General features: G+C 42.0%; 1 protein-coding gene across 2 annotated transcripts in view; it reads right to left on the reverse strand.

The window, feature by feature from the left end:
* The window catches only part of LOC110503325 (sortilin-related receptor), a 72,951-nt gene that overhangs the window by 43,452 nt on the left and 3,601 nt on the right, over positions 1-25,898 (reverse strand). For both annotated transcript variants that reach the window (XM_036961905.1, XM_036961904.1), the window contains exons 2-6: positions 15,187-15,303; positions 13,593-13,727; positions 10,374-10,535; positions 9,837-9,904; positions 8,697-8,877 (exon numbers count right to left, since the gene is read on the reverse strand). In XM_036961905.1, coding sequence (XP_036817800.1) covers positions 8,697-8,877; positions 9,837-9,904; positions 10,374-10,535; positions 13,593-13,727; positions 15,187-15,303 — 663 coding nt within the window. The remainder of the gene's footprint in view (positions 1-8,696; positions 8,878-9,836; positions 9,905-10,373; positions 10,536-13,592; positions 13,728-15,186; positions 15,304-25,898) is intronic.

Raw genomic sequence — 25,898 nt, forward strand, 5'->3', positions numbered from 1 at the left:
AGAGGTCTTAAGGTCTGATTATCAATCATTACTCAGGGATCTATATTGTCAGGCCTGGGATAAAAACTCTGCGTTTCTGGGGCTTTTAATTGGCCTAAGAAGCTTGGTGCTGCCAAAAGCTCGTGATATTCATTACGGTAATCCTATTAGCTCTAGCCGAAGATATTAGTAGGGGCTGGGTAGTGGGTATGACTAGAGACGGATGAGAGTGAGTGAAAGTGACGAGTTAGCGTTGACACGGTGTTGCTAATGCTCTGCGACTGGGCTGCGTCACTGAGCATTTCACATGCTCACTGCTCAACCGTATTTGGGAGGGGGGGGGGGGGCTGTGCTGTAGGTTGGGTCAGGCTGTGGGGTCACAGACTGTAGTAGTTTTATTTAATTAACTGAGTGCTTAAGCTAATGATGCAAAGATATGACATCAGAGGCTCTTAGATAGGAACTAACATAGCTTTATATTTATTAATTTAACCACATTCACTGAGTGTACAAAACATAAGGAACACTTGCTCTTTCCATGTCATAGACTGACCAGGTGAATCCAGGTGAAAGCTATGATCCCTAATTGATGTCACTTGTTAAACCCACTTCAATGAAGGGGAGGAGACAGGTTAAAGAAGGATTTTTAAGCCTTGAGACAATTGAGACATGGATTGTGTATGTGTGCCATTCTGAGGGTGAATGGGCAAGACAAAATATTTAAGTGCCTTTGAATCGGGTATGGTAGAAGGTGCCAGGCGCACCGGTTTGAGTGTGTCAAGAACTGCAACTCTGCTGGGTTTTTCATGCTCAACAGTTTCCTGTGTGTATCAAGAATGGTCCACCACCCAAAGGACATCCAGCCAACTTGACACAACTCTGGGAAGCATTGGAGTCAAAATGGGCCAGCATCCCTGTGAAATGCTTTTGACACCTTGTAGAGTCCATACCCCAATGAATTGAGGTTGTTCTGAGGGCAAAAGGGAGTGCAACTCAATATTAGGAAGGTGTTCCTAATGTTTTCTACACTCAGTGTAGTTTTCCATATTGTTTTTTAATTTGCCTATTTTGGATTCATGTGAATGATGTTGGTGATTAACATAATCTACATTCCAACCATTCGTTTGTGTTTAGCCTTTTGTATTTAGTCTCATTACCATCTATAAAAACAATCCAAATCTACAATGGAAGTGGGAATATCACTTTCTACGAGTGGAAGTGTGAAATGATATAGTTTGGGATACAATTCTAGCCAGAAAAAAAAACACACACCATACTATCCTTTGGCTATGGAACAAATCAGCCCATTGGGAATAGCAACAGTACTTGAGACTGCAGCACACGGCAGCACTGGGCAACAGAACCCTGATGAGGGTGTGCATGAGTGGTTAGTGACACCAAGCAACCAAACCACAACATCATTAACAGCACATAGATCGGTCATGTCTGACAAGTTGCACTCTCTAGCCCCGACCAACAGGAGTGCTGCTGGCCAACATGTTGGTTGGGTATGCAGACGAGACACAACATAAGCCATTTCGCTGTTCTGACAATCTGAGCGACCCACCTTAGCATACATTCGCCTCTATGGAGACCGTCATAGTAACGCATTCTGTCACATGCAAATGTGTTGTTAAAGTCTGCTAGCCTTACCCAAAGAGAGTTTCGACCAGAGGTGTGGACTCGAGTCACATGACTTGGACTCGAGTAAGACTCGAGTCACAAATATGATGACTTGCAACTCGACTTTGACTTTAACACCAATGACTCGTGACTTGACTTGGACTTGAGCCTTTTGACTCGAACTGATTTGATACCCTCCCCAAGCCTCCCCAACCCTCCCCAAGCCCAAATATTACAAATGATGCTATGAAAAAAAAGTGTGCAGCGCATCAACTCTTCATTTAACGGATTACAGTTTGAATTGGACAGCAGCCAATCAAATTGTGTGTGGCAGTGTAGAGTAACGTCGGCAGGTGAATTCAGACGGAGCCCTTGGAAAGATGATACACAAAACTATTTATTTTCGGATATAAAGACGATGCTATATCAACAAAAAACGGATTGCAACTTGCAAAATATGCGGCAAGAAAATGACAGACGGAGGCGCAACCATTTCCAACTTTGTTCAACATTTGAAGCTGCACAAAGAACGGTAAGTCGTGGCTAATATAGCCGACAGCTATCCATCACACGAGGCTGTGTGTTTATGAGTGTGTGTAACTTGTTTGTTTCATGGTTGTTGTTTTTTGCCTGGCTTGTGATGTCTGGAGCCTGTATTGTTATGTGTGCTCCTCACTGCTTGTGATGTCTGGAGTCTGTATTGTTATGTGCGCTCCTCACTGCTTGTGATGTCTGGAGCCTGTATTGTTATGTGCGCTCCTCACTGCTTGTGATGTCTGGAGCCTGTATTGTTATGTGCGCTCCTCACTGCTTGTGATGTCTGGAGTCTGTATTGTTATGTGCGCTCCTCACTGCTTGTGATGTCTGGAGCCTGTATTGTTATGTGTGCTCCTCACTGCTTGTGATGTCTGGAGTCTGTATTGTTATGTGCGCTCCTCACTGCTTGTGATGTCTGGAGGCTGCATTGTTATGTGTGCTCCTCACTGCTTGCCTAGATTAGATTTGCAGATTGACTCGCCACCACGCTGTTTGGAGCTGGAATAGATCAAATGAGCACATTTGTGGCAGAGTGCCTCCTAGAATGGTTGTGTACTCTTCCTAACCTGCTGATTACAGTGAGTGCTTGAACCTCTGGTTGGGTTTATGCTTCACACATCCCACCATCCCTGTCTCTGCTGTCCTCCGCAGTTTTGAGCTTTCTCCATTGATAATGAATGAAGAACGGCAGCTTATTTCATCTGAGGCATCGCATTCAGATACAGTCTTACAGATAGAAATGCAATACATAGATCTGTACTCGATTGTCTATTCTACACGGCAACGGCTGTTGTAGGTGATGTATTTCTATGTGAATTGCCATGTTGGATGGCCAGCAGATTCTCTGCTGCTTAACTCATCTACAGGAGAGCAACCACCCCACACGACCCAGCCTACCACTCCTCTCCCGCTGTCACAGAGGGGGGGGGGGGGGGTCTTTCTCATGGCTACCCATGTATTTCCATGGTAATATAAAATGTATTTTCAAAGTAATAAATATATAGATATTTTTAAAAGCATTCATGATTTGCGTAAATGTAATATACTAACTATTACTCTTGTTAAAAACATGAAATGGTATTACATTTGGTGAAGAGCATGTTATGACTTGTTTAGGACTTGAGACTTGTCTCACTTGCCTGTCTTGACTTGGAACTTGACTCGGGACTTGAGTGCTAAGACTTGAGACTTGTCTCACTTGCCTGTCTTGACTTGGAACTTGACTCGGGACTTGAGTGCTAAGACTTGAGACTTACGTGTGACTTGTAAAACAATGACTTGGTCCCACCTCTGATAGGGACGACATTATGAAGTATGCTTGTAGCTGTGAATGTTGAGTCAATTGATTTGTAAGAGACTGATATGAATAAAGATATGGTAGTTGCAACGTACAAACATTCACAATACACAATGTGCATATTTATAGGGGTTTAAGAATGCATATTTCTTCAAGGTTGCACAAGCTAAGCAGCAGCGCAGAACCTCAGCTCTCCATTCAGTTTCTTTACAGAAACACCACTTCCTCATAGTGAAAATGCCCCAAACAACAGTCATCTGCAATTGTACTTTCAGTCTCTCTCTTTCCCCTTTCCGCTACATGTTTGTGTGTGTGTGTGTGTGTGTGTGTGTGGTAATGCCAGGATTCAGATACGTGTGTTTGGCCATGGCTGTTTAACAACACAGCGTTGACTGCAGTGAGTCTGCGTGGTTATTCAGGGCTAGGACTGAGTTTGCACAGACAGAAATCATTACCCGTAATTGGCTCAGAATAGACATGTGTGCTATCAAATGCAAACTAATATTTCAGCCTAGTTTTGATGGGATCGGTATGTATCAGACCACATTAACCCCAGTGTTCCACAGTACATGACATGGCCTGTCTCTCCAGTCCACATTGTGTACACAACAAAAGATATTCCTCTTTTCATGGAGGAGTCAATCATTTATTGGACTGCATGCGCCCAGGCAAAGCACGCTGGATATTTGTGACGCAGATTCACAGCCAAGAAAGGAACCTGGGATCAAACCGTCCCCATCTGTTTCAAAAAGCAGCAGTCGTGTGCCTGTGGTTTCCATATGCCAAACAACGTGCGACTTTATCGCAAACAGACACTGCTGGGGTTATAGGAGGCCAAATACTTTAGCTAGGGATAAGAGATACTACCTTTAGAACGATTCTATGCATGTGGTGGACTTATCAGGTATTTAAGCATACCAGTTCAATATGATGGGTTTGACTAATGACTTACAGTCCTTCAGAAAGTATTCATACCCCTTAAATTATTCTACATATTGTCACGTCACAGCCGGAATAAAAAATGTCTCACCCATCTACAAACAATACCCCATAATGGCAAAGTGAAAACATGTTCGTAGACATTGTTGCACAATTTTTGAAAAATAAATACTGAAATATCAAATTTACATAAGTATTCACACCCCTGAATCAATACATGTTAAGATCACCTTTTGCTGCGATTACAGCTGTGAGTCTTTCTGGGTAAGTCTCTAAGAGCTTTGCACACCTGGATTGTACAATATTTGCACATCATTATTTTTATTTTATTCTTCAAGCTCTGTCAAGTTGGTTGTTGATCATTGCTAGACAGCCATTTTCAAGTTTTGCCATAGATTTCTAAGACAATTTAAGTCAAACTTTAACTAGGCCACTTAGGAACATTCTGTTGTCTTGGTAAGCAACCAGGGTGTATATTTGGCCTTGTGTTTTAGGTTTTTGTCCTGGTGAATGGTGAATTTTTTTCCCAGTGTCTGTTGGAAAGCAGACAACCAGGTTTTACTCTATGATTTTGCCTCTGCTTAGCTCTTCTCCCTAGTCCTTGCCAACGACAAGCATACCATAACATGATGCAGCCATCACCATGCTTGAAAATATAAAGAGTGGTACTCAGTGATGTGTTGTGTTTGCCCCAAATATAACACTTTGCTTTCAGGACAAAGTTAATTTCTTTGCTACATTTTTTGCAGTTTTACTTTAGTGCCTTGTTGCAAACAGGATGTATGTTTTGGAATATTTTTATTCTGTACAGGCTGCCTTCTTTTCACTCTGCCAATTAGGTTAGTATTGTGGAGTAACTACAATGTTGTAGATCAAACCTCAGTTTTCTCCTACCACAGCCATTAAACTCTGTGCCTCACCCAGGAGAGTCATGACACAAAGGCCTCAGATCAGCTTGGTAAATAGCTGACAACAACCAGACCCTCTTACCCACAGAAGAGGGGAAGGGGGGGTGGCCCGGTTTTGACACCTTAACACTCGGTCGTAAATTAGGCAGGAGGAGAATCTCTCCCTTTGCTCCTCAGTATTGGGAAAGAAATGTGCTTTGTCTCCAGAAGACTTTTGCCGACAAAACCTTTTTGCCCAGAAAGTGAACATTGGAACATCTGAAAGTTTAGAATGATCAGTGGAGACTTAAAGAATATTATTGTCATATTGTTTATTTTGATGTCATTAAGGATGATATCAAGAAATAACTCTGAAAGTGTCAAGTTTACATCTAAATGTTATACAAAATATATGATTAAGTATGAGAGTTTTTTTTGTTAAGATAGGAATGTGATTTTAGTCTTCTAATGAGATAATTGTTTTTCATATAAACTTTTGCCCAGTCAGTAGCCACGCCCCAAGTGAGCACAGACATCGTGTCGGCGTGATTGAATGACCCCTTTTTCCCTGAGGATAAAAAGCCTTGGTAACAAAATTTACAACAGACCCGAATATTGCCGGGTTGCTACTGGCATGTAAAGTGGTCGGGAGCTGAACCCTGAATAATCAATCTTGAGACCAGCAGACGTGAAGCATGAGCTAAATGTTACAAACGGTTGGAAACTCAAAACGAGGTGAAGAAGATAAAAACTAGGCATTAAAATCTCCAGTCTGCAGCTGGGCATGTAAAAGTGGTCCTAGAACTTTGACTAAAGACACGAGGTGGGAAAGAATAAAATTCAATCTCAGACAATCACTGAGTATCTGTTCTGAAGAAACACTCCACTCCAAGCCAGGACAAGGACATTGCGACTTCTGGTGAAAAATAAGAGCCTTACATTATCGAGCCATTCCCCATAAAAGGATTGATTGGTTTCAACAGAGACACAACAAACAAGGACATCTACACATCAATACACTTCTTACCCAAACGGGTGGCAGTTCGTGTGCAAGGTATAGGATTAATGTGACAACAGTCCTAGAATGTATCCACGATAAATTTCCCTTTCTCCCTCTCTCTCTATTTTCCCCACCCCCTTCTCCATCTCTGTGTAACAAGCTGTCATACACTGAAGCAGCAAACTTTGTGAAAATTAATATTTGTGTCATTCTCAAAACATTTGGCCACGACTGTATGTGTATTCGGTATTACTATTTAGTTAGTTATTAAATAAACAATTAAATACATTTGTTTAGTACTGAATAGTCAGAAAAGGATGGGGTTCTTGCGGATTCAAGAAGTCTGCGACGTTCCAAATGAGACTGATATGAGGTAATGATTAATAAGTGATTGTTATCGATATACAACTTATATATATCTAGAGTTTAATTCAGGAGATGGTAAATTCCTAATGAGTTTGTTACATGACTCATTTAAATGGGGTAACAATTAAACATAGCTAGTGGATTGAATAAATAACAGTCATCAGATTAATGAAGGTCACGTCACGACATCTGTAACTGTTTTAATAACTTCTTCGAGATAGGGGGCGCTCTTTTAATTTTTGGATAAAAAACGTTCCCGTTTTAAACAAGATATTTTGTCAAGAAAAGATGCTCGACTATGCATGTAATTGACAGCTTTGGAAAGAAAAAGCTCTGACGTTTCCAAAACTGCAAAGATATTATCTGTGAGTGCCCCAGAACTAATGCTACAGGCGAAACCAAGATGAAGTTTCATACAGGAAATGCCCCAGATTCTGAAGGCGCTGTGTTCCAATGTCTCCTTATATGGCTGTGAATGCGCCAGGAATGAGCCTGCCTTTTCTGTCGTTTCTCCAAGGTGTCTGCAGCATTGTGACGTATTTGTAGGCATATCATTGGATGATTGACCATAAGAGACTGCATTTACCAGGTGTCCGCCCGGTGTCCTGTGTCGAAATTATTGCGTAATCTCTAGGTCCATGCGCGTTCCATTTCTTCAGAAGAGAAAGTCAACTGCCATGAAGGATTTATCATCGATAGATATGTGAAAAACACCTTGAGGAATGATTCTAAACATCGTTTGCCATGTTTCTGTCGATATTATGGAGTTAATTTGGAAAAAAGTTTGCGTTTTAATGACTTACATTTTTTTTTTTTTTAAATGTCTTACCCAAACGTGATGAAGAAAACGGAGCAATTTGTCAACACAAATAATATTTTTGTAAAAACTGAACATTTTCTATCTAACTGAGAGTCTCCTCATTGAAAATATCTGAAGTTCTTCAAAGGTAAATTATTTTATTTGAATGCTTTTCTGGTTTTTGTGAAAATGGTGCATGCTGAATGCCAGGGATAATCCTATGCTAGGCTATCAATACTGTTACACAAATGCTTGTTTAGCTATGGTTCAAAAGCATATTTAGAAAATCTGAGATGACAGTGTTGTTAACAAAAGGCTAAGCTTGAGAGCAAATAGATTTATTTCATTTCATTTGCGATTTTCATGAATAGTTAACGTTGCGTTATGCTAATGAGCTTGCGGATAGATTTACACAATCCTGGATGCAGGTTTTTTTCGTAGCTAAACGTGACGTAGAAAACGGAGCGATTTGTCCTAAACAAATAATCTTTCAGGAAAAACTGAACATTTGCTATCTAACTGAGAGTCTCCTCATTGAAAACATCCGAAGTTCTTCAAAGGTAAATGATTTTATTTGAATGCTTTTCTGGTTTTTGTGAAAATGTTGCCTGCTGAATGCTAACGCTAAATGCTACGCTAAATGCTACACTAGCTATCAATACTGTTACACAAATGCTTGTTTTGCTATGGTTGAGAAGCATATTTTGAAAATCTGAGATGACAGTGTTGTTAACAAAAGGCTAAGCTTGAGAGCTAGCATATTGATTTCATTTCATTTGCGATTTTCATGAATAGTTAACGTTGCGTTATGGTAATGAGCTTGAGGCTGTAGTCACGATCCCGGATCCGGGATGGCTCGACGCAAGAAGTTAAAGTCACCATTGGTGAAATCCCTGAGCGGTTTCCTTCCTCAAAATCCCTGAGCGGTTTCCTTCCTTAAATTCACTGCTCGACTGAGGGTCCTTAAAGATAACTGTATGTGTACAGGGATGAGGTAGTCCTAAATAAACATGCTAAACACTATTATTACACTATTTAATCGATTTTCACTTCAGGTTTTAACAATAAAATGTGGAAGAAGTCAAGGGTGTGAATACTTTCTGAAGGCACTGTAATAGAACATAGTTAAGGTAAGACCACCCACTTTTTGTGTTTTTAAAATAATCAATGTGGGCATTCCTCTCCATATTAACATGAGCATTCTCAACACTGCAAAAGCAACAGAATGCCTGTCATGTATAATTCCCCCTGCAAATCAACCTCACTTACTGTGGAAGTGGTGGCGAACATGTACTTGTCCCGGAGCTGGAAGTTGTCCACTCTCTCTAGGACGACTCGGCGGTTCTGCTCACTCTGGAAGAAGTCGGTGCTGCTGAGGATGCTGGACACCCCCTGGGGCTCGTGCCTCTGGACCAGCACCGTGGTGGGGGAGTCGTACGGCTCCACACCCCTGGAAAGATGCAGAAAACGGCCGCAAGTGGGACATAGGTAGGGCCAAAAGTTTTTCTTTGTTGACCATGTGAACTGAACTGGAAGAATTTATTGGCCAAGGGCCTTGGAATTCTTCCCATTCAGATAGCATGGTCTGGACGTCTAACCCTAGCTAACCCTCCACATCCACGCCTTTAAATCATTAACAGATCGGTCAAATCCTTCCAAAGCAGGGCTTTATCTTTTATGGATGGGGAAATATGAAAGGAAAGGAAAATATGTTTTATGTTTGAATGTGCCACTCTCCTGCCTAGGCCTACTACTTGAGGTGAGAGACACATGGCACTGAAAGTGTCGCAATCATCATCGTTATCAGGTTGTTTTAAGCAAGTTTGTTGTTTTTGATGTGCTTGATAGACCTTTTCTCTGCAAACTCTGCGCTTCTGGCACTTCAGGCAGGCTCAAGCAAACGTTCAAAGTATTTGAAAGATTTAAAACACAATTTGAACCCAGATCTGATTGATAGCAGGGTTCAAAATCATTTTGGTGTTACCAGAGTCATTAAGCCATTCACACATAGTGAGGCCCAAATAAAAATCTTGTAATCAGTCTCTCTCTTCCTCAGGGATCATAGTGGCATTTTCTTTGCATTGTCATTCAATTACAAGGGCCAATCTAATCCATATATTTAACTTGGAGAGGCAGGGGGTTAGCTGGCGAGCTGCATGCTTGGTAAGCAGACAGCAATCGGAAGACATTAAGGTCTAGTGAGGGCCAGATGATGGAGGAGGCAAGCAGTCACAGAAAAACAGGAAGTAAACAGGAAATGAAGACACACACACACATCCCACCCATCCCTCTCCCAGACCGATGCTTTAATGTTTTGCAGACAGTCTGGTACTCAACATCGACAATTGGTTATACTGATGACTGTACGTTCTGCCTCTCCTCACACAATCACAGAGGCATTGATCTTACCAGAAATAGGCCTTCACGTGCTCTTGGATCAACACCCATGTCTCTCCAAAATCGTCAGATTTCCATAGCTGCAAAAATAACAGAGGCGGGGGGTGGGGAGTAAATGTAGGTCAGGGGCTCATTTGCACATGTTGACTCCAGGCTGCATAGAACTGGCAGAATGTTTGAGAGTTAACCGTTTTCCATCATTTCTGTTAAGCTGAAACGTGAATAAGTAGTTCGGAAAAATTCCACAAAATGTATTGTGTTTTTCAGAGAGACAGTTTAGTATATGCAGCTGTGACATTTAATTACTATTTGCATTAAGAAATATTGGCTGTGTTTCTCTAGAACACTGTATTATAAACCAAATGCTGTGGGCTATAGTATGGCAATCCAGCGTATGGAGTAGAGCCATTAGTCCACATAGGCATCTAACCCCAAACCAAAATGGTGGCCACAGAGCTACAGGCAAAGCACTGATCATCATAATAGACACCTCCTGCACAAAGATCTCCATTTCTATAGCAGTCAGTTCTATAGCAGTCAGTTGAGTACCTGTTTGTTGGGGTGGGAGCTGTCATAGCCCAGGACCAGGTTGGCCCTCTTGCTGTGCAGCAGCAGGTCTGTGGGCTTGAAGGGGATGGAGAACCCCTGGATGGTCTTGCAGAAGTCAAAGGAGTTCCAGAGGTAGCTGTTGGTGCTGTCTGCAAAGAGGTACTGGAACAAGAGAAGGACAAGACAGGCCAAGGTTAGGCTAAATACCCACTGGGGTCTGTTTAGGAGTGTTAAGGAATGTTAAGATAGAAATATATTGTGTAGAAGAGATAGGACATTCTTTCCTGTAGAACAGGGAATCATTCTTGCTCTATACATAGCATTTGTATTTGTACCTGCAACTTTCTAAGCTGAATAAACCTGCTAAAACGTCAAGTCTGACTGATTTCAACAAACTAGAATAGCAAGAACCGGCCTAATATCTCACCTCCAAATATCTCTCGTATAGCCATTTCAAAAGACTGTTTGCAAACAACCCCCCAAAAATAATGAGAAATTCAAAATAAATATTCAGAGATATTTCATTTGAAATGCCTAATTGCAAATTCAGATTACGTAATTATACAGGAGCTATAATCCCATTTTGTCGGCCCTTCCTTTGATCTATTGTTTAACTGCCTTCCCAATAACTCCTATATTCTCAACAGCCTCCACTTGGAAACGGGACAAATACATTTTTACAAATTAGAAAAAAATGACAACAAAACAAGTATTCAACCCCTTTGTTACGGCAAGCCTAAATAAGTTCAGGAGTAAAAATGCGCTGAACAAGTCATAAATTGCATGGACTCACTCTGTGTGCAATAATAGTGTATGACATGATATTTGAATGACTACCTCATCTCTGTATTCCACACATACAGATCATTTTAAGGTCCCGCAGTCAATTAAGGAATTTCAAACAGATCTATACAAAAATACCAGAGGTTTTCCAATGCCTCACAAAAACCTATTGGTAGATGGGTAAAAAAAAAAGCAGACATTGAATATCCCTTTTGAGCATGGTGAAGTTGTTAATTACACTTTGGATGGTGTATCAACACACCCAGTCACTACAAAGATACAGGCATCCTTCCTAAATCAGTTGCCGGAGAGAAAGGAAACCACTCATGGATTCCACCTTCCATAATGGCTGTGATAGGAGAAAACTGAGGATGGAACAACAACATTGTAGTTACTCCACAATACTAACCTAAATGACAAAGGAGGAAGCCTGTACAGAATACATTTTCCAAAAGATTGCCTCCTGTTTGCAATAAGGCACTAAAGTAAAACTCAAAAACATGTGGCAAAGAAATTAACTTTATGTCCTAAATACAAAGCGTTATGTTTGGGGTAAATCCAACACAACACGTCACTGAGTACCGCTCTTCATATTTTCAAGCATGGTGGTGGTTGCATAATGTTATGGGTATGCTTGCCATTAGCAAGGACGATTGATTATTTTTTAGGATAAAAATCAAATTAATAGGACAAAGCACAGGCTAGAGGAAAACCTGGTTCAGTGTGCTTTCCAGACACTGGAAGACAAATTCACCTTTTAGGAGGACAACAACCTAACTCACAAGACCAAATATACACTTGAAGAGGACATTGCATGTTCATGAGTGGTCAAGTTACAGCTTTGACTTAAAATCGGCTTGAAAATATGTGGCAAGACTTGAAAATGGCTGTCTAGCTATGATCAACAACCAACTTGACAGAGCTTGAAGAATAAAATAAAAAGAATAATGTGCAAATACTGAACAATCTAGGTGTGCAAAGCTCTTAGAGACTTACCCAGAAAGACTGAAAGCTGTAATCGATGCCAGAGGTGATTGTAACATGTATTGACTCGGTGAGTGTGAATACTTATACACATGGAAACATGAAATGACCCTGGGAATAGAACATCAGTCAGAGATGCAAAAAAAAATAATAATAATAATCAAAATGGGTGAATCTTTCTTTTAAATAGGCATATCCGTAACCAGTCAGACCTAAGTGGTATTATGGACAGAGAGGAACTGATCCTAGATCTGTACTCCTACTCTGAGAAGCTTGCTAAATACGGGCCCTGAATTCAAAAGGGAAAGCTCACAGCTCAATGTGCAGATGAGAAGAAACCACTCATTTCCCATCGTAACCATCTCCATGATGTTGGGAACATGTTGCAGACTGAGAGGGTGGAGTCCTCCAGCTGTTGTACCAGGCCGCCCTGCCTCGCTCTCTGGAGTCCACCTGTCTGCAGACTGATGGCCCAAGCCTGCAGGGCTCACAAGGCAGGCCACACGCGAATGACTGCCTGCCTGCTAATGGAACAAACTGCGTTTCCCATGCACCCTTACACCTTGCAATAACCTCCACTGGGCTGAGTGCCAGGGGGAACGGCTGGGGGCGGGGCCAGGGCTATGACTCACTGGCACACAATGAGACATAATCGAACACGGCACCGCACCAAACCTCAAGGCACTGCATCGAACAATCTCGAGCTCATGACTGATAACTACGCATGTACACAAGCACACACACACACTATACAGGTAAATCAACCCTAATAAACCACAAGCTCAATAATGTTATGTGCCTTGCGCTGGTTGTGCGGAGATGGGAAAACAAACGAAAAAGAGCTATACACTCAAACTTAGAAAACATAATAAAACTCCTATCAGGGCAGTCTTCGATATAGAGAAAGGTCTTAATACAGTGTGTCTTATCATACTATACACAGAGTAGACAAAACATGACAGCTTTCACCTGGTCAGTCTATGAAGTTAAATCCACTTCAATCAGTGTAGATGAAGGGGAGGAGACAGGTTAAAGAAGGATTTTAAGCCTTGAAACAATTGAGACATGGATTGTGTATGTGAGCCATTCAGAAGGTGAATGGGCAAGACTAAACATTTAAGGGCCTTTAAACGGGGTATGGTAGTAGGTGCCAGGCGCACCGGTTTGAGTGTGCCGAGAACTGCAACACTGCTGGGTTTTTCATGATCAACAGTTTCCTGTGTGTATCAAGAATGGTCCTCCACCCAAAGGACATCCAGCCAAATTTACAATTGTGGGAAGCATTGGAGACAACATGGGCCAGCATCCCTGTGGAACACTTCCGACACCTGACCATGTCTGACAAATTGAGGTTGTTCTGAGGGCCAAAGGGGATGTGACTCAATATTATGAAGGTGTTCCTAATGCTTCGTACACTCAGTGTACGTACCTCTATGGTCTTCAGCCACTTACCCTCTTATTGTCAGCAGGGCTGTGGTAGAACTGGGAGATGACCTGCTTGTTCCCCTCTTTCTCCTTCTCCCCACTCAGCTGAAACCTCTCTGAGATGGGGGTGAAGCTGGTTCCATAGTCATAAGACACGTACACCTACCATGTGACAGAGGAGAGAGGAACGAGGTGAGAACATGGAAGTCACAGTACATGGTGAACAAATGAAATCCACTATCGCTGTTCTATTTGTTGTGATGCTTTTTGGACAGGAAAAATGATTTTTGATGAAGGACATTTCTTGTAGAGGACAACATCATTTTAGAATGGGTGTATTGGGAGGGAGGCCATTAACTGACTCAGTAAAAGGAATCAAAGCATTTAGGCAGTAGCTAGACTTTCCAGCTACAGACTTTATCTACGGAGAGAAACACAATACTTGGGAAAAAGCTTTGTCCATGTTAAGTGACTAGAGAGTTTAGTGTTCCGTTCTGTTCCCTCCTGTCCTGCAGATTCTACCAAAGACAATACACGAGTGAGGTCAGAGCTCTCAGATTCCCGTCAGAGTGCCAGAGACCAAGGATCTCAGACCACAGAGAACAGCACACAAAGACCACTGAATCCACAATGCTGGCTGGAAGTTATATCGAGGAGCGTACTGAACTGGGAGCGGAGAGAGACACAAAACTAACAATTCTTGAACAAATAAACTGTCCTTCACCAGTGGCATCTCTGCGGTTTAGTATCAAACACTTTTTTTTGCAAATGGCATTACATCTAAAGTTAATTTCATTAACCCCCTTGAGGAGCGCAGGAGGTCCTTCTTACACTGTGCACAAAAGCAGTGGGAGGTGCTTGGGTTACTGTAAGCTGAGTGTGAGTAACAGGCCGGACAGGGAGCTGATAACATCAAAAGAAGACAGAGTAGAGAGAGAACTATTTTGGTGGTGTAACAGACGGAGGGATTCATCCGTGGCTCAGTGAATCTGATCAGTGAGAGGAGAGGAAGCACACGGCCGGCTGGCAGGCCACGGCGCCATCTCCTTGGCACAGGAGAACAGGTCCGGGCCCCGCAGCACTGACAACACGTGGCCTGTCACTGTCACTGACCAGATGGGCGCCCGCGCACACAACGCACATGCATGCACGCACACAAACACACATGGATACACAAAGACAACATGACACAGTCAAACTGTGGTTAACATGGCGCTACCATTTCTGCCATGGTAACTCGAAAACAAAGGAGTCTACATTTGAAATGGCAGAATCCTATGTGTGTTATCTGAATAGAGGGAAATGTGAATTGAGAGGGAAGAAGATTCAAAAGTGGTTCAAAACAACATGTAGGCATCAGGCTATGTGGTGGTGGATAGGTTCATGGATGTTATTTTTGTGCAATTGTGGATCACCATCCAACACAGAAGGTATGTTCCTGTACTTACAGGAAATGTAGGCTACTACATTAGTGTGCTCACGGGAAGTGTACTACTGTACTCGCAGGAAGTGTTCTACTGTAGTCACAGGTAGTGTATTCCGGTACACAGAGGAAGTGTACTACTGTACTTACAGAAAGTGTACTACTGTATGCGCAGGAAGTGTACTACTGTGTACTCACCGAGCTAGTCTTGGGACCTGCGGCTCCGACACTGTCTCTGGCCAGCGCCACAATGACATTGCTCTTCTCCCCGGCCCAGTGCACCACCATCTGGTTGTGGGAATCGTTCAGGTTGGCCTGCAAAGAAAAGAACATTCAACTGACCTGTTCTATTTTTGTTCTGTTTGGTCAAAATGCAGCTCAACTCAGAGTCCAATGAATTAAGCGACTATCTGATCAATTACAGAGGCTTTTATATCTGATAAACATCCTTTTAGCATATCAAATGTGTTATGAAAAGCTATTATCAGCTAGACATTGTAATGATTTTGCTGGGTTCGCAGCACCTGCTTAGCTGGTAGAAATCAGTGAAAGGTTGCTGTACCTTGCCTGACTGTGTCTGGTGTATTGAACAGGGCTGTTGTGCTTTTCTTTATTCATCCTTTTAACCAGTTAAGCTCACTGGCGCACGTTACTATGGCAACGGACTCCGTGGTCTTATTGTTATGACCTTGTGAGGAGCACCTGGCTAAAGGCTCCTATCTGTGTGTGTGTGTGTGAGTGAGAGAGACAGTGAGCGAGAGAACAAGCAGTGAGCAGCTTTACCTCACATCGCCCACTTTCAGAGGCCTTCACGGTGTCCATTGAAACAACACAATGCTGCTATACTAAGTGCTTGTGGTAGATGTAGTAGTGTAAAAGCAGAAGGCACAGGTCAAACAAACGCCAACGCTCCATTGGTGCAGCTCTGACATTAAGATCTGTGAAGTGTGAGTCCACAAAAAAGTATGTCATTTTAATTCCCACTGCCTTTGCCTCTCATCTGAGCGCTCCTCTCTCTCACTCTTCATTTATCATTCTGCAGGGGGCTGTGGCTCTTTGAAAAGCTCGGTTTTCTCCCTTTACTACAGTATTTCTACAGACTTGCACTGTTGACAACACAAAGACTGTAATTTCTGTCTAAATGATGAACAGACGTTCCTCTTCTTTCAGTGGTAACTTTACACCCACTATTGGTACTACGGCTTGTAGACTGGAATGTGGAATGTGGAATGTGATTTGGAATGTGATTTCTGCCGCAAATTGCTACAAAACAGCCTGCAAGGGTTTGTTGTGTGTGTATAAGCATGATTTCAGCAGGAACATTGTAATACGGTAACCCATTCCATGTAATAACATTCTCATTCGCTGAGTTCCAAAATAGTAGAAGAACACTTCTACTAACGGGACTTGTCAAATAAGAAACGCTCATTCAGAACGTGTTAAAATATTTTCACTACGGTGGGCCCTACTGAACACATCCCAGGAGGTCAGCTGAGTCAAAGGCAAGGCCGTCTTCGAGGCTGAGATGACTCTGCGGTAAATCTCAGAGCCGTTTAAGCCTCGTTGCCGGCGGACCATGTAAAAGGGTGCCGGTGTGGTCCTCCTGACACCGCTGAATCGGGAGAGTGATGGCACTGGTAAACTGCTGCAAATGGCATCATGAGACACAATCTATTAATCTCGCCGCGCTCGATAACAAATCAACCATTAACAGGTAATGACGTGAGCGTCACTCAAACCCTCTCCAGCTACGTGAAGCATTGGACTATGCTTGGGGTTAGGTCCTCATAAACTCACTGTTGTCCGTTTGGTCCCAAAAGGTCTGGCTAACATTCGCTAAATCTCACAACACAGCTTTTAGGGTAGATGGGACTGACTGTAACTGCCTTCTATTTAGGTTTGTGATGAATTAATAATAGGTCTAATCATTGTGTCTTTAAAGTCTTTGTGTGTAGACATTTTGGGCTACCTCGAGCACAATGGCATCTCCTATTGCTTGTGGTCTTGCAAGTGATTGACGTTATTACCAAAGACAGTGCAGCATGAAGAGGCTATAACTGCTTCTCCAAAATAAATCCCTGATCACACTTGTAGGCGATGTCATGGCGACGTTGGCGAGCAAAGCTCATGCTTAGAAACACGTAATCGGGGTCGAATGGTCGTCTCGTGCCAAACTGAGCATGTGCAGGCCCTCAAATCAAAGGCACTCCTTCGATTTAGAGTTGTTTTTGACAAAAATTAAAACGTGTCAGTTTGTCACTTTCATAAGGTTGGAATAATAACATTTAACTACTTAAGACATTGGCTCGGATCTAAGTTTTGCCTTTAGATTGAGAAAATGAACAAGTAAGGAAGAAATGTTCACTTCGGTCATTGACTTCTCAAACCCCAAATACCAGCCTGGTCTGTTTGGTCTGTTTCGAAAGCGTTCCCGGAAGTCTCTGATGTCACAGAGGCCTTGAAGTAAATGTTGGGCCCGAAAATGTGCCTAACTTTGATAATAGCGTCCTGTTTAACACTGCCAAATGATTTTTAGCATAGACAGTCATGATTGCTAGTATGCTAGTTAGAGGATAGAAAGTTGCAAAGAAAGAAGTGACCCTGTACATAAAAAAGACAACCAGCAGTCTTCACCAAGCAAGTCCCAGGGATTCTATCAATACAAATTCCTTTGCATTAGTGCATTGACGTAAGCTCTGGTATCACCATACAAGCCCAAAATTATTCAACACCAAGTCAGGAAGAACGCAGGCCCATTTCTTCTTTATTTATTTACTTATTTTTTATAGACTTGGCCAAACCTTGAAGGAACAGTAAATGAATCTGTCCATAGCTCAAGGCTCATGCTCCTTTTGCACTAACCGGGCGAAGCTAGATTAATATCAGTTGCAAAACATCATCAGAATGGAAAAGGAAGTATGCAAACCATGCTTTACAAAAGCCAGGAGACACTTTCGTGGTACCAAAAACAACATTCTCTCCTTTTCTCTTCTCATGCACCCTCCTTTCTTTGAGAAGCATGGTTGTGTTCAGTGGAGAGAAATTGATTTGAAACGAGTGAAACAGGGAGGTTGGCTAATACCTGAACTTGTCCAAGAAACGCTCCTTTTCTTTTACCGTGGCAAAACGGTTTTGTGCCCTACTAAACGACCCTGGCGCTACGACGTCAAATCAGTTTCCTCAACAACAACAAGCAAAGAACAAAATCCAGTCAAATAGGGTGAGTATACATCTCCCCCATCGTGTTTTCCTTCATTATTCAAGAGAGCATAATGAACCACGGCTGAAAGAGTGTCACTGTTGGAGTGGCGCTGAACCGCCGATGATAAATTTGCATTTTCAAACTACCAGTGTGTATTTTTGGCTGGATGCAGCACAATCGAGCCACTGTCCTCTGTGACAGTCATGCCACACATTATTTAATATATATACATACACACACACACACACACTGGATGATGGCCAGCTAGCTGCGACAGGACCTGATGTAAATCTGTTATAGGCTAGATGTTTATCTCCCCATGGTGTAGTCTGGGATCGGCTATGTTATATAAAAGGGCTGCCCTGCTCTGTGGAATCTCTGAAGTGGGCTCCTTGACAGAGACTAGAGAGTCCTTCTTCACAAGGCTGAATGATAAGTGGGTTAACATGGCAGATCATGGTGAATGTCTCAATGCTGTTGCCAGCTGAAGAGTAGCCAGCCAGCAAAACATTAGTGAGTGCCTGGCACATTCTTTTGGGGTAAAATGTGAGAAACAAGCTTGAAGTGAGACTTGAAGTGAACTTGGTGTGTGTGCGTACACATTTTACTATACTTGTGAGTACCAGAAGTATTCACTTTAGTAAACCAACACAAATTCAGAGAAGTGAGGAACATTTTGCAGAGCCACAATTTTAGGCATAGGGGTTATGTTTAGGGTTAGAGTTTGGGTTAGGGGTTAAGGTTAGGATAGGATTTTGAATGGGAATCAATTGTTGGTGCACAAAAAGATATACAGTACCGGTCAAAAGTTTGGACACACCTACTCATTCAAAGGTTTTTCTTTATTTTACTATTTTCTACATTGTAGAATAATTGTGAAGAAATCAAAACTAATGAAATAGCACATATGGAATCATGTAGTAACCCCCAAAAAAGTGTTAAACAAATAAAAACATATTTCATATTTGAGAATTTTCAAAGTAGCCACCCTTTGCCTTGACGACCGCTTTGCACACTCTTGTCATTCTCTCAACCATCTTCACGAGGTAGACACCTGGAATGCATTTCAATTAAAAGGTGTGCCTTGGAAAGAAATTCCAGAAATGTACTTTTAACAACTTAATGAGTTTGAGCCAATCAGTTGTAACAAAGTAGGGGTGTGGGTGGTGTACAGAAGATGGTCTTTTACCAAATAGGACTATGTCCACATTATGGCAAGAACAGCTCATATAAGCAAAGAGAAAGAACAGTCCACCATTAAATCAAGACATGAAGGTCATTCAATTCAGAAAATGTCAAAACTTTGAAAGTTTCTTCGAGTGCAGTCACAAAATCCATCAAGCGCTATGTTGAAACTGGCTCTCATGATGACCGACACAGGAAAGGAAGACCCAGGGTTACCTCTGCTGCAGAAGTTCATTAGAGTTAACTGCACCTCAGATTGCAGCCCAAATAAATGCTAGACAGTGTTCAAGTAACAGACACATCTCAACATCAAAATGTTCAGAGGAGGATGTGTGAATCAGGCCTTCACGGTCAAATTGCTGCAAAGAAACCACTACTAAAGGACACCAATAAGAATAAAAAAACTTGCTTGGGCCAAGAAACACGAGCAATGAACATTAGACCAGTGGAAATCTGTAATTTGGTCTGATGAGTCCAAAATTGAGATTTTTGGTTCCAACTGCCGTGTCATTGTGAGACGCAGAGTAGGTGAACGGATGATCTCTGCACGTGTGGTTCCCACCGCGAAGCATGGAGGAGGTGTGATGGTGTGCATTCTGCAGCAATACGCCACCCCATCTGGTTTGCGCATAGTGGGACTGTTTTTCAACAGGCCAGTGACCCCAAACCCACCACCAGGCAGTGTAAGGGCTATTTGACCAAAGAAAGTACTGATGGAGTGCAGTATCAGATGACCTGGCCTCCACAATCACCCAACCTCAACCCAATAAGATGGTTTGGGATGAGTTGGACCGCAGAGTGAACGAAAAGCAGCCAAAAAGTGCTCAGCATACGTGGGAACTCCTTCAAGACTGTTGGAAAAGCATTCCTCATTAAGCTGGTTGAGAGAATGCCAAGAGTATAAAAAGCTGTCATGAAGGCAAAGGGTGGCTACTTTGAAGAATCCAAAATATATTTTGATTTGTTTAACACCTTTTTGGTTACCACATGATTCCATGTGTTATTTCATAGTTGTGATGTCTTCACTGTTATTCTAAAATTTAGAAAACAGTAAAAACAAAAGAAAAACTCTGGAATGAGTAGGCGTGTCCAAACTTTGGACTTGTAGTGTAGCTGTGTGTGTGGTGTGTTCGTTCCTTGGAAGGTTAAGCTGGTTCAGCTCGAAGTCGAAAGTTTACATACACTTAGGTTGGAGTCATTAAAACTCGTTTTTCGTCACTCCACAAATTTCTTGTTAACAAACTATAGTTTTGGCAAGTCAGTTAGGACATCTACTTTGTGCATGACACAAGTCATTTTTACAACAATTGTTTACAGACAGATTATTTCACTTATAATTCACTGTATCACAATTCCACTGGGTCAGAAGTTTACATACACTAAGTTGACTGTGCCTTTAAACAGCTTGGAAAATTCCAGAATATGATGTCATGGCTTTAGAAGCCTCTGACAGGTTAATTGACATTATTTGAGTGTACATGTGGATGTATTTCAAGGCCTACCTTCAAACTCACTGCCTCTTTGGGAAAATGGGAAGGAAAATCAGCCAAGACCTCAGAATAAAAATTGTACACCTCCACAAGTCTGGTTCATCCTTGGGAGCAATTTCCAAATGCCTAAAGGTACCACGTTCATCTGTACAAACAATAGCAGGCAAGTATAAACACCATGAGACCACGCAGCCGTCATACTGCTCAGGAAGGAGAAGCGTTCTGCCTCCTAGAGATGAACGTACTTTGGTGCGAAAAGTGCAAATCAATCCCAGAACAGCAACAAAAGGACCCTGTGAAGATGCTGGAGGAAACAGGTACAAAAGTATCTACATCCACAGTAAAACAAGTCCTATATCAACATAATCTGAAAGGCCACTCAGCAAGGAGGAAGCCAGTGCTCCAAAACCACCATAAAAAAAAGCCAGACTATGGATTGCAACTGCATATGGGAGCAAAGATAGTACTTTTTGGAGAAAATGTCCTCTGGTCTGATGAAACAAAAATATAACTGTTTGGTCATAATGACCCTCATTATGTTTGGAGGGAAAAGTGAGAGCTTGCAAGACGAAGAACACCATCCCAACCATGAAGCACGGTGGTGACAGCTTCATGCTTTGGGAGTGCTTTGTTGCAGGAGGGACTGGTGCACTTCACAAAATAGATGGCATCATGAAGATGGAAAAGTATGTGGATATATTGAAGCAACATCTCAAGATATCAGTTCAAGCTTGGTCGCAAATGGATCTTCCAAATGGACAATGACCCAAGCATACTTCCAAAGTTGTGACAAAATGGCTTAAGGACAACAAAGTCAAGGTATTGGAGTGGCCATCACAAAGCCCTGACCTCAATCCCTTAGAAAACTTGTGGGCTGAACTGAAAAAGCGTGTGCGAGCAAGGAGGCATACAAACCTGACTCAGTTACACCAGCTCTGTCAGGAGGAATGGGCCAAAATTCACCCAACTTATTGCGGGAAGCTTTTGGAAGGCTACCTGAAACATTTGACCCAAGTTAAACAATTAAAGGCAATGCTACCAAATACTAATTGAGTGCATGTAAAATTCTGACCCACAGAGAATGTGATGAAAGAAATAAAAGCTGAAATAAATCACTCTCTCTACTATTATTCTGACATTTCACATTCTTAAAAGAAAGTGGTGATCCTAACTGACCTAAAACAGGGAATATTTACTGTCAGGAATTTAATGTCAGGAATTGTGAAAAACTGAGTTTAAATGTATTTGGCTAAGGTGTATGTAAACTTCCGACTTCATCTGGCCTTGACAGACTAGTGAGCTGAAATACAGCGCACACACACACACACACACACGAGCATTGAAAATGCCCTTTTTGACATACCTTTTCCACATCTGTATTGTCTACCTTCTTTACTGCAAATTGCAGTGAATTCACACCAACTCCTAACTGTAAGTGAGTGTTAAGGGTCAAAAACTAGTCTATGGTTTTCGTCCTGAACGGATCTGTCAGACTGTAGTGAATGATATACAAACACAAAAGAAACCAATGAAATGGCTGGTATAGCTTGCCAATGCTTGTTCTCTCGCTCGCTGTCTCTCACACACACACACACCGATAGGCCGAAATAGTGAATGAGCAACAAGGTGTCTAATACAACTGCAGATATTCAACCATAATTTCTTCATTACGATCAAAGATGATCAGGATTGTTCAGGATTGTATACCAGAGCACTTGTTTTTCACCGGCACTCACTTCATTGCAGTTAGCAAACAGTAATTGTTCTACTACATTAGGCCTGATCTCTTGAAACTCAACACATAACTGCAAACATATGTATCCTCCTTGCTCACACAGGCTCATAGACGTAGGCTCATAGACGTAGGCTAGATGACATGCATCAGAATGAGTCCAGGCACCAGACAAGTCTAGTCAAATGTATTAATCAAGGCTCCTTACGTGTGACATGATGACCACTATTTAATGAGGAAAATGAGTAGAGCCAAGCATTCCCCAAGCCAGACCAAACATCACCATGGCACTGAAATAGTGTTCTTATGCACAAACCCTGTTTGATATGTTGACTGTGTGTCCTGTGGCAGGGAACCAGATCCTGCTTGCAGTACACCTTCAGAGTGTGTCATGTTATTTCCCTGGAGATGTTTGTGAACTGTGGGAAACCATTTACTGGATAGATTGAGCAACTTCAGGGGCGTGTTCAGTAAGGCACGCCCTAGCAAAACAAAATCACTATTGGACAAGTTCAGGTATGACTTCCGCATTTCGCTCTGTTTCAAGACGTTCTGTCTCGGCTGAACACAACCGAGACACTAGACTAGAGGCTTGGCTCGCTTGTTTGTTTTGAGTGAGAATCTCAACTGGCAGATGCTCGAGACAGGTTTCAGTCACACTTCGCACTTGAATTTCACAATCCAGCCCCCTCGAATGCTGCCTACACCGCAAGTCAAATCAAATTGTATTTTTCACATGTGCCAAATACAACAGGTGTAGACCTTAACATGAAATGCTTACTTACAAGCCCTTAACCAACAATGCAGTTAAGAAAATAAAGTAAATAAATGTTTTACTAAATAAACTAAAGTATAATTTTCAAAGTTGTTTTAAGTAACAATAAAATAACTATAATGAGGCTATATACAGGGGGTACCGGTACTGAGTCAATGTGCGGGGGTATAGGTTAGTCGAGGTAATTTGTACATGTAGGTAGGGGTAAAGTGACTATGCATTGATAATAAAACAGCAAGTAGCAGCAGTGTAAAAACAAAGAGGGGGAGGGGGGGGGGTAATCAATGCAAATAGTCCGGGTGGCCATTTGATTAATTGTTCAACAGTCTTATGGCTTGGGGGTAGAAGCTGTTAAGAAGCCTTTTGGACCTAGACTTGGCACTCCGGTACTGCTTGCCATGCGGTAGCAGAGAGAACAGTCTATGACTTGTTTAAAGGTCTTACTCACATCGGCTACGGAGTGTGACGACACAGTCATCCAGAACAGCTGGTGCTCTCATGCATGCTTCAGTATTGCTTTCCTCAAAGCAAGCGTAAAAAGGTATTTAGACCATCTCGTACGCTCGCATCTCTGGGCAGCTTGCAGCTGGGTTGTCCTTTGAGGTCCGTAATAGTTTGCAACCACATCCGACGAGCATCAAAGCCTGTGTAGTAGCGTTCAATCTTAGTCCTGTATTGACGCTTTGACTTTGATGGTTCGTCTGAAAGCATAGCGGGATTTCTTAGAAGCGTCCGGATTAGTGTCCCGCTCCTTGAAAGCGGCAGCTCTATCCTTTAGCTGGGTGCAGATATTGCCTGTAATCCAAGGCTTCTGGTTGGGATTAGAGGTTGACCGATTATGATTTTTCAACGCCGATACCGATACCGATTATTGGAGGACCAAAAAAAAAAAAAAACGATACCGATTGATCGGCCGATTTTTTTTATTGTTTTTGTAATGACAATTACAACAATACTGACTTAATATAATACATCAATAAAATATATTTAGCCTCAAATAAATAATGAAACATGTTCAATTTGGTTTAAATAATGCAAAAACAAAGGTGTTGGAGAAAGTAAAAGTGCAATATTTTCCATGTAAGAAAGCTAAAGTTTAAGTTCCTTTCTCAGAACATGAGAACATATGAAAGCTGGTGGTTCATTTTACCGAGTCTTCAATATTCCCAGGTATGAAGTTTTAGGTTGTAGTTATTATAGGAATTATAGGACTATTACTCTCTATACCATTTATATTACATTAACCTTTGACAATTGGATGTTCTTATAGGCACTTTAATATTGCCAGTGTAACAGTATAGCTTCCGTCCCTCTCCTCGCTCCTCCCTGGGCTCGAACCAGGAACACAACAACAACATCCACCCTCGAAGCAGCTTTACCCGTGCAGAGCAAGGGAAACAACCACTCCAAGGCTCAGAGCGAGCGAGTGACGTTTGAAACGCTATTAGCGCGCGCTAACTAGCCTGCCATTTCACTTCAGTTACACCAGCCTCATCTCGGGAGTTGATAGGCTTGAAGTCAGAAACAGCGCAATGCTTGACGCACAACGAAGAGCTGCTGGCAAAACGCACGAAAGTGCTGTTTGAAGGAATGTTTACGCGCCTGCTTCTGCCTACCACCGCTCAGTCAGATACTTAGATACTTGTATGCTTGTATGCTCAGTCAGATTATACGCAACTCATGACACGCAAGATAATATCTAGTAATATCATCAACCATGTGTAGTTAACTAGTGATTATGATTGATTGATTGATTTTTATAAGATAAGTTTAATGCTAGCTAGCAACTTACCTTGGTTTACTGCATTCGCGTAACAGGCAGTCTCCTTGCGGAATGCAACAAGAGGCAGGTCGTTATTGCGTTGGACTAGTTAACTGTAAGGTTGCAAGATTGGATCCCCCGAGCTGACAAGGTGAAAATCTATCGTTCTGCCCCTGAACGAGGCAGTTAACCCACCGTTCCTAGGCCGTAATTGAAAATAAGAATGTGTTCTTAACTGACTTGCGCAGTTAAATAAAGATTAAATAAAGGTGTAGTAAAAATAAATAAATAGAATAAATCGGCAAATTCGGTGTCCAAAATACTGATTTCCGATTGTTATGAAAACTTGAAATCGGCCCTAAATAATCGCCCATTCCGATTAATCGATTGACCTCTAGTTGGGATATGTACGCACGGTCACTGTGGGGACAACGTCGTTGATGTACTTATTGATGAAGCAGTGACTGAGGTGGTATACTCCTCAATGCCATTGGATGAATCCCGGAACATATTCCAGTCTGTGCTAGCAAAACAATCCTGTTGCGTAGCATCCGTGTCATCTAACCACTTCAGTATTGAGCGAGTCACTAGTACTTCCTGCTTTAGTTTTTGCTTGTAAGCAGGAATCAGAAGGATATAATTATGGTCAAATTTTCCAAATGGAGGGCGAGGGAGAGCTTTGTACACGTCTCTGTGAGTAAAGTAAAGGTGGTCTAGAGTTTTTTTTTCTCCTCTGGTTGCATGTGACATGCTGGTAGAAATGA

Source organism: Oncorhynchus mykiss, chromosome 24, assembly GCF_013265735.2.
Source record: "Oncorhynchus mykiss isolate Arlee chromosome 24, USDA_OmykA_1.1, whole genome shotgun sequence".
Classification (NCBI taxonomy): Eukaryota; Metazoa; Chordata; class Actinopteri; order Salmoniformes; family Salmonidae; genus Oncorhynchus; species Oncorhynchus mykiss.